Below are 8693 nucleotides of genomic sequence, written 5' to 3'. Positions count from 1 at the left end.
CCTGACTTCTGGGTCCAAGCACTAAGAAGATGGATCAAGGCCATTTAGCACAGGCCCAGAGCCAACCTGCCTGCCGTCCCTGTCCTCTGGACGCCTGGTGCTCTCAGGACCGCCTGGCTCCTCCCTTCCTGGGGCCACTGCTACCTTTAGGCTCTTGGTCAGAGTCTTAGTTTTTAAACGAATGTATTTGCTGTCTGGTTGTGCTGGGTCTTCAGCGCTGCTAGGGGTTTTCTCTAGTTATGGTGAGTGAGGGTTACTCTCTAGTTGCGGTGTGTGGGCTTCTCACTGTGACAGTCTTGTTGTGGGACATGGGCCCTAAAGCGTTTGCACCATGTGAGCGCAGTAACTTCAGCTCCTGGGCTCTAGCGCACAGGCTCAGTAGTTGTGGCACATGGGCTTAGTTGCCCCATGGCGTGTAGGATTTTCCTGGTCCAGGGATCAAACCTGTGTCCATTGCATCGGCAAGTGGATTCTTCACCGCTGAGCTACCAGGCTTCCCTAGTTTTACTTTTGATCACTTTCTGTGTGTCCGCAGTGGACAACAATGAGTCCTGCTTCGTGTTAAGGCTTTATGTTGACTGAAAGTGCTGGTGTCCTGGGGAGTTGAGCCTGAGAGAGCCCCACTTGGTAATGCCCGGTTCCCTGCCGCTGGGCCGGCTGAGACTGGGTGGGCGTTTTGCTCAGTGGACACTTTCTATATTGAGTGTCCCCATGTCCCCAGCACTGGAGCAGTGGTGGGGCGAGATGGTGGATCCGATTGTTCCTGTCATTGTGGAATTGACGAGACTGGTGGGAAAGGCAGACCCAGAAACAGTCCACAAACAGAGAATAAGTAGACAAGAATTAAGAAGGAAGCAAACAAAGGTGGGCTTCCGAGGTGGTAAAGAACCCAAGCTGCCAGTGCAGGAGACATAAGAGACTTGTGTTCGATCCCTGGGTCGGGAAGATCCCCTGGAGGAGGGCATGTCAACCCACTCCAGTATTCCTGCCTGGAGAATCTCATGGACAGAGGGGCCTGGCAGGCAACAAAAGAGTGGGACACCACTGAAGCAACTTAGCAGGCACACAGACAAGGGTGGAGGCCGAGAGCTGGGATTGGGCAACTCGGCAGGCAGCTCAGCTCCCTGGAGCCGTCACCCTCCAGGGGGTGCGAGGGTGGAGCATCACCTGTGGGCCTCAGGGCCCCTCTCCCAGCAACCCTTTCATCCCAGCTGAGCTGCACAAAAGAAAGGCAGGTCCCACCCCTCGAACCGCCCTGGGCTAATTGCCGGAGGCTGGGACTTGGCTTCTCCTGGGCTTCGAGGTGGGTCCAGGGGTGGGTTCAGGGGTGGGTTCAGGGGTGGCTCTGCCTGGTGAGGTGCCTGGTCCTTCTGAAGAGTGGAGTGGGGGACTGCAGCCAGGGCTGCAGAAGCCCTCAGAACTCCAATTGTCTGGGTCAGTGCAGAGGTTTCTGGCCAGGAACTTGGGACTCTTGGCAGAGGCCCCAACACTAGGGGTGAGGACAGGGAGGTGCCCCTCAGAGACCCCCCCCCTGCCCTCCGCAGGCCGGGATGTTCTGGGTGGGGGTCGAACCCAGTCCCTGCAGAGCTGAGTCCCCTCTGACCTCAGGATCTCTGGCAGAGGACTCAGGGGAAAGGACTGGCGGGGGTGAGGGGTTGGGGGGGCAGGAGCGGCTGTGGGGTGAGGCCCAAGGAGGAAGGAGAAGGGGCTCAAAGGCAGTCCTGTCCTTTGTTCCTCTGGCGACAAGGCCTCCCTGGCCTGGGCCCCGGATCCAAGGAGGCAGGTAGCAGAGGAGAGACTGCGGCAAAGGCTGGGGGCCTCCGGTGGGGTGACTAGGCCTCGGAGGAGGTGCCTGCGGCTGGCACTGGGAAGGAAGGGGTTAAGGCAGCGGGGTGCAGCCTATGGCGGGCAGACACACCTGTGCGCAGGGGCGGCGGGCGGGGCCCAGGTGAGGAGCCTGCGCTGCCCGGCAGGAGAGAAGGAAGAAGGAAGAGTGGAGCCAGGGCGGCTCCGAGGCCTTGAATCCTAGGCCTTGATTCCCCTTGCTTTCCGTGGCCCATGCTCTTTGGGGGCCAGGCGGCCTGGTGACAGGTAAAGACCACCGGGAGGGCGTCCTGGGGCCAGGCTAGGGACTGCTGAGGGGGTTTGAGGGGACGGAGCTGATGTGTTAGGGCAGAGACTGGCTTTGGGGGTGGTGGGGAAGGGGCTCCGGGTGGAGAAGAGATGGTCAAGGGGCTTCCGAAGTTCTGCTTGGGCCTCAGTGGGTCAACAACCCAGGGTGGGGCTGGTGGCCGGTGCAGGCTCACCCGGAAGTGTCCCCAGGGACGCGAGTGGTGGGGGATGGGGGCCTGGGCCTAGGACTGGCTCTGGATGGGTGGCGGGGTGGGGGCCCTCGTCTTACCCAGCAGTGTTTGGGTGCTGGTTGGGAGTCTCTAATACTGCCGGGTAATGATGGAGGCCCCTGTCTCAGTGCCAGCGACGTCCACCGCCTCAGGGGCTCCCTGCGCACAGCTGCTGGCGTCCCCACTCCCAAACCCCCTGCCCCAGCCCTGGAGGCCCCCCTCTTCTTGAGCAGAGGGTGCCTCGAGAGAGGTGGCTCTTGGCTGGCTGGCTGCCCACAGAAGGGACACAGTGGCCCCAGCCCCTCCCCCAACCCAGTGAGATTTGTCATCTGGAGGGTCAAGGACCCACAGCTGACCTGGAGTTTAGGATCGGCTCGCAGACCTTCAAGAGACCTCAGCTGGCCCGCCGCCAGGGTCCCTGGAGAGACTGGCCAGCTCTAGCCTGGATGTCTGTGACCGGCTCTGGGTCCATCTTCCAGCACAGTGTTGGATGATCTAATGGTGAAGCTCCTAACACTGTCTGGTAAAGATGGCCCCCGGCTGGTGCCCTCGGCAATGACCTTCAGGGAGGCCTGAAGACTACGGAGGCCTCCGGACCAGCAACCTCTGACCTTTACCCTTGGGGAGATGGGGGAAGTCACTAGGAAAGGGAAACAATAGGAGGAATCAAAATGGCTGCCTCAGAGCCCCAGGGGATCTGGACACATCGCTGGTTCTCTGGGCACTTCCATCCCCTTCCTGCCTCGGGGATGTGAGGGAAATGAAAGCATGGACCGGACTCTGGCTCATTCACCTCTCCCCTGGAGCGCCCAGCTCCTTAGGGCTTTGTCTCCCTGTCTCCCTGTCCCTTTCATGACAGTGGGCAGGGGGCAGTTAATCTAATTTCTTCAGAAACCGCGAAGCAGCTGAGGGTGAGGCCCCGGCTCTAACCCCGTCATCAGGACCTCCCTGACTTGTGCACACACTGCTGCCCCAGGTGCCGGCCATCCTCCGGTTCCCACTCTTCCCTGCCTCCCTTAATACAAGGGATGGGACACGGGTGAGGTGGCACGTTGGCACAGCTAGTGGGCTCCTTTCTCTGCCCACTCAGTGAGGGCAGCATCGAGGAAGGAGGCGCCTGGTCTGCGGGTTGGAGGGTGGGGGTGGGGGCAGGGCTGTGGGAGTGAAGCCCACCTCCAGAGGGCAAGCCCTGGCTGAGAAGTGCGGGCAGCCTGGGCAGGTGACATGATTCGCAGGGCGGGGGTTTGAGCACGTAAGCCCTCTGGTGAGCTCAAGTGGTCTCCCCGCAGTTGCGTGGACCCTTGTTACCAAGGAAGCAGTTCCCGTTGGGATCATCAGATTTTTGGTCTAGCTCAGCAAAGCCACAGCTGCTCCGGCCTTAGAAAAGGAGATGTTGGTAAACAAAGGGGAGATGCGGTTTAGGAGGGCGGGGCGGGGAGTGCAGCTGGGCCCCGACCCCAAGGCCCGCGGTTCCCACCCTGGTCCTGTTTTGATTCCTGCTCTGCGGGCTTACAGGGTGAGAGCAGGTGGCCTGGCTCTCCCGACCTGCCCCCGCCGGCGTCCTCACGCCCCCTGCTGGCAGAGACGGAGAAGGACCCGGGAGGGCGCGGTGTGCGCGTGCGCATGTTTGCTTCCCCATGAGTGCCTTCCGGACCTCATTCAAACACCAGGAGGCTTTGACTTCAGCTTCAGTAATAAAAATTTATTGAGAATTCCTGGGGTGGTGGTTATCACCTCCGGACCACGAGAGAGGAATCAACACAGTAGCAAATCACTGAAAAATCACACTGTCCCAAAACCCCTGGCCAACACAGGGAGGAAAGTCATTGCCCCAGAAGCGCTCAGTCTTTGTTCATCAGAAGGGTTGGGAGGAGCGATGCAGAGGTACCATCTCATGATAGCGGGGTGGGGGTGGGGTGGGCCCCAAGGTTCCTCAAACACCAGGGCAGAAACAGTTCCACTCCCTCCCTGGAGGCAGAGTTCTTGGTCACCAGGCTCATTTCTTACCCTTGATGAGGCTGTCACTGTGGAAATGAGACAGATGGTGACATGGTTAGGGAACACCCTGTGAGAGGCAGAGCATCTCAGGCCACCCCCTCCTCCCCGGCCACGGGTGTGTGGGTGGGAAGGTGAGAAAGGGGAGCTGGTGGGGGAAAGGCAGGTACTGGGAGATAAACCCCACAGCAACAAGGTTTTGTCCACTACTTACCTTCCCCTGTGGACACCAGGTCACCACATGAACAGGAAACACAGAACGACAAAAGAAAGGTACATGTGATTGACAAGTTTCAGGCCCCATCCAGCTCTAACCCCTCTTCCCTCCCAAGAGAAAAAGGCAAGCCTGCTGGAAGCCGGAGTCTCGGGCTCTGGGAAGGAAGAGACTTGCTCCCTCAGCCACTGCCAGGTCTCATCTCTGTCTTCCTAGCATGCTTCGGTGCCCCAGAGCAGCTCCCCAGGACAAGGACTGAATATCATCTTTCACTGCTTTTTGGTGAAAGGGAACTTTACAATTAAAACACTTTTTAAACGAACAATCTTATTTGATCTCATAAAATCAATCCTGTGAGACTCAAGGTCAGAATTATCAATCACCCACTTTTCTAACTTTGATCCAGGGAAATGGTGTTTTCCAGGGTCATATGAGTAGGCTAGTAACAGGTTCTAGAACCCGAGCAGCCAGACTCCGGCCCCTGATCTGTGTGGAGGACCCAGGTGAAGGCCCTGTCTCTCACCGGGTGAAACTTTCATCCTGTAGATTGAGCACGAGGTTGTCAGCAGTGAGATAGATACGATTCTGTGAGGTGGCGATCTACAGGGCAGGAAACGAGACAAATGTTTGCCCCAGGCAAAAAAGACCTTGATTCCTACCCCTGCAATTTAATAACCACTGATGGAACACCTGGGGTTTAGAACAGGGACGCCGGGATGAGTGCCCTGGTTTCTGTGCTCTTTCAGGGATCCAAAGCAACGACCAGTGGCGACGGGTTAGGTCCACAAGAGGCATGAACAGAAGGTCAGGGGAGCCCAGGGGAGTAATTTTTGATGAGGGAAAGAGTGTCAGACAAGCCAATTTGAACAGAAATCTGAACAAGGAAGATTCTACTTCCCTCCCTTCAATGTGTGCACACTCACCGTCTTGGAGATGTTCTGGGCTGCCCGGATCTTGCGCAGCTTGATATAACCTGGGTTCTTGCTCAGGGCCTCTCCCAAGTGAGCAGGATGCAGTTAAGGGGCCACAAGAGGCCAGATCTCAATCGGGTCCGGTCCTGCCTACTTCCTCCCCTTGGCCCTCCCCTGGGCTGTCAGATCCAAGGTTGCGCTCACGCGGCTCGTGTCCAGCCCCACCTGTCGGCCTCCCTGCAGGCAGCTGCCGGGAACTGCAGGCAGCAGCGGACGTGGAGGCGAGGCCAGCCGTGCTGTTGATCTGCCTCATGGCGGGGAGCCAGCCTTTGGGTGCCCCACCAAGCTCAGATCCCACTCGGAGCCCCCGCCCCCAGGGGTCGAAGGGCACAGGTCGCATTCGCCTTAAGTCTCATCAGCCAGCCTACAGGGGAGGGGCCGCGCTGGGAGCGCTTCTGTGGAAGGATATCATCCGCGCTGCCTCGGCCTCACCCTCCGCCTGCACGATCTTCTGCCGCTGTTCCTGCTTTGCCTTCTCCACCAGGAACTGTGCGCGCTGGGCCTCCTGCTGGGCTGTGGCGGGAGAGAATCGGGGTCACGGGGACGCGAGGCACCGGGAACACCGTCGCGCCTGCCTGCTTCCTCGGACGCCCTCGCTTGACTCACCCACTTGTTTGGCTTCCACAGCGGCCGTGTACTCGCGGCTGAAGCTCAGCTCGGTGATGGCTACGTCGTCCAAGATGAGGCTGAAGTCCTTGGCCCTCTCGGTCAGCTCCCGTCGGATCAGCAAGGACACCTGGGGGGCGGGGCGGGGGCGGACGGGAGAGGGGCATTGAGGGGGCCGGAGAACTGAAAGGAAGGCGCGCTGCCGTGACCACGGGAATCCCAGATCTCCAGAACACCGCAGGGGCAGACTGAGGCTCTCCGACTTCCTCACTGAGCCCGCAAAGCTGGAGAGGCCTCGGTCACACGGACTCCTAAGCTCCACTCTTTCCAAAACCGTGTGTGCGGGTCTAGACCACGGTTCTCCCTCCCTGCCTGACACTAACCAGGCCTGGCCCTCGTTCCCCACACTGGCCATCAGCACGGCTTTTTGGGTGTATGGGACCTCAGGTTACAGTCCTTTCCTAATGGGCTGGCTTTCCTAAAAGCCTGTCCACGCGGCTTTGGAGGGAAATGCTGATGCTGTGGGAGGGAAGGGGAGCTGGAGTCAGACCTGGGCCCGCTGGGTGATCAGCTGGGAGGCGTTGAACTTGGCCACCACGCTCTTGAGCACCTCGTTGACAATGGACGGCAACACTCGCTCCTCGTAGTCCAGCCCCAGGCGCTGGTACATGCTGGGCAGCTCCATGGCATTGGGTCGGGACAGCACCCGCAGGGAGATGTTCACCATCTGCAGGTCTAAGAAAGAGGTCAGCAGTGGCTGGGCGAGGCTATGGGGGCTCACCTGGCCTCTCGGCAAAGCCGCCCTGCCTAGGCATTTTCTCCTGTGCGTGCTTCTCTGGCTACCTAGGGCAATGCCCTGTGGCCCAGAACGGCCTTGGGCGGAGAGTGAGGAGGCTGACGAGAGGTGACTCAGCTCAGGCCAAGTGCATACTTGTCCATGGTCAAATCTTCTCTACCCATGGCCTCTCCTCCAGAAAAGCTTTCTTTTATTTTTGACGCTTCACTGAAAGTTGTTACATTGTATCGTTATCACCCCTCTCCTGAACTAGACAGTAAGGACTTGAGAACAAAGACTGTTTTGTGGATACTTTATTTTTAAGGCCTAGGGTTTTGGGAATTTAAGAAACCTTCACTGAAGATAACGCAAAAAAGTACATTACAGGTGAGCTACTTGCCTGATTTTGTGTGTGTGTGTGTGTGTCTGTGTAAGGGTTGATCTGGGGAATCTCAAAGGCACATCTGTGAATGGTCTAGGAGGGAATAGGTGCCCCGGGGAATAGGTAAGACCAAGTTTCCCCAGAACAGAATGTACCAGTAGATTAATAAATCAAACAGTTAAAGAAAGGTTTTAAAGCGAGGCTTTGACCTAGGTAGTGAATAAGACAAAGGACAAACAATGCTCTTACTGAGTTTGCACTAGGGGGAGGAACACTTGAAAACGAGCAAATGCACAGCATGTCCAGAAGGTACTGCTTTAATCCCTGGAGCAGGTGCTTTTATTACACCTTGTTTGCAAAGTGGAAGCCAAAGCCCAAGAGATCTGACACTACCATCTTCCCCAGTCTCTGACCAGGCTCCCGTGTTTACTGTCAGGGATGTCCCAGTGCCCAGACCTACCTTTGGAGCCTGTGGGGGAGGAAATTTTTCGGGGTCTGGCCCGAATGTCGTAGATGATGGGGTACTGGAACCAGGGGATCCTGGAGGGAAGGGAACAGGGGTAGGGGTTAGGAAGCTGCGATTTCACTAGTTCTGCCCGGTTTTCCTTCACCACGTGTTTCTTGACCTGCTCCTCCTCTTAATGACCACGGTCAAGGAGAAACTGTCTTCTCCCTTCGGAAAACAACAGTATGTGCTGCTGGAGATTTGGGCAGCACCACTGTTCGGGGAGATGGGGTGAGAAGGGGAAAAGGCAGCGCTGAATCTCGCTGTCAGTCTTACTACAGGTACTGGTGGGTCGACGTTCAAGGGTGATGGGTCAGGGTCAGTCAGTTCTGCCCGCCATTACCTGAAGTGAAGGCCCTCGGCCAGAATGGTGTCCTGCTGCACGCCTCCGATCCGATTAAAGAAAATGGCTCTGTGCCCTCCTTCCACTGCAGGGAGAGGGGTGGGAGTCAGTCCAGGCCGGGCTCAGAGTACGTGTCAGCTTCTGGTGGGGCGGGGTGAGGGGCTGGGTGAGCGCGGGGCCTCGGTGGGGCTGGGGCTGGGAAGGGGTCCTGGGAAGGGGTCCAGGGAAGGTTGGCGGGAGTCCGGAGAGCGGGCGCAGGTTGCTCACCGGTGAACACCGATTCGCGGATGCCGTAGGCCACGGCGCCGGCCCCCAGCAGTAGCTTCAGCGCCGTGCCCATGCCCCGCGGCCCGGAGGGCAGCCGGCCCGCTAAGTCCTTCAAGTTCTGGGCCATGTTCGGTCCTGAGGCCGGCGGCACCAGTGGTAAGAAGGGGGTGCCGGCCCGTCTCTACCGCGCTCCCGCTTAGGGATGGCACCCTTCACACGAGGGTCCGGGCCCCAGGTGCTCGCGGGAGAAAGGGCACCGGAAGTGCGCTCCTTTCTAAACCCTCCCCGCAGCC

The 8693-nt window shown here is 58.5% G+C and overlaps 1 protein-coding gene and 1 non-coding gene across 3 annotated transcripts; both read right to left on the bottom strand.

Annotated features, from left to right (window-relative positions):
* Window positions 1-4042: 4042 nt before the first annotated feature.
* On the bottom strand, window positions 4043-8665 carry PHB2 (prohibitin 2). Of its 2 annotated transcripts, XM_068970772.1 has the most exons (10): window positions 8401-8664; window positions 8134-8218; window positions 7746-7825; window positions 6679-6863; window positions 6129-6258; window positions 5932-6035; window positions 5475-5552; window positions 5075-5151; window positions 4552-4557; window positions 4044-4366 (listed from the first exon to the last, which is right to left on the bottom strand). In XM_068970772.1, the coding sequence occupies exons 1-10, from the start codon at window positions 8525-8527 to the stop codon at window positions 4339-4341; spliced, it is 900 nt and encodes a 299-aa protein (XP_068826873.1). In that variant the 5' UTR covers window positions 8528-8664; the 3' UTR covers window positions 4044-4338. The 2 variants fall into 2 exon arrangements, with proteins under 2 accessions (XP_068826874.1, XP_068826873.1); XM_068970773.1 differs by lacking the exon at window positions 5932-6035 and having other exon boundaries at window positions 4043-4366; window positions 5475-5545; window positions 8401-8665.
* On the bottom strand, window positions 5643-5885 carry LOC138079443 (small nucleolar RNA U89). Its single transcript, XR_011144911.1, has one exon. It is a non-coding gene; the product is annotated as a small nucleolar RNA U89 (small nucleolar RNA).
* Window positions 8666-8693: the final 28 nt, after the last annotated feature.

Source organism: Capricornis sumatraensis, chromosome 4, assembly GCF_032405125.1.
Source record: "Capricornis sumatraensis isolate serow.1 chromosome 4, serow.2, whole genome shotgun sequence".
NCBI classification, from domain to species: Eukaryota; Metazoa; Chordata; class Mammalia; order Artiodactyla; family Bovidae; genus Capricornis; species Capricornis sumatraensis.
The sequence above is the reverse complement of the archived record's forward strand: the minus strand, read 5'-3'. Positions and strand labels throughout refer to the sequence as shown.

Excerpts from the sequence above, each read along its gene's own strand:
- PHB2 (XM_068970772.1), bottom strand. The coding sequence starts at position 8,527 with ATGGCCCAGAACTTGAAGGACTTAGCGGGCCGGCTGCCCTCCGGGCCG. Across the intron at positions 8,219-8,400 it reads CCGCGAATCGGTGTTCACCG|TGGAAGGAGGGCACAGAGCC; the intron begins GTGAGCAACCTG and ends CTCTCCCTGCAG. Across the intron at positions 6,259-6,678 it reads TGATCACCCAGCGGGCCCAG|GTGTCCTTGCTGATCCGACG; the intron begins GTCTGACTCCAG and ends CCCGCCCCCCAG.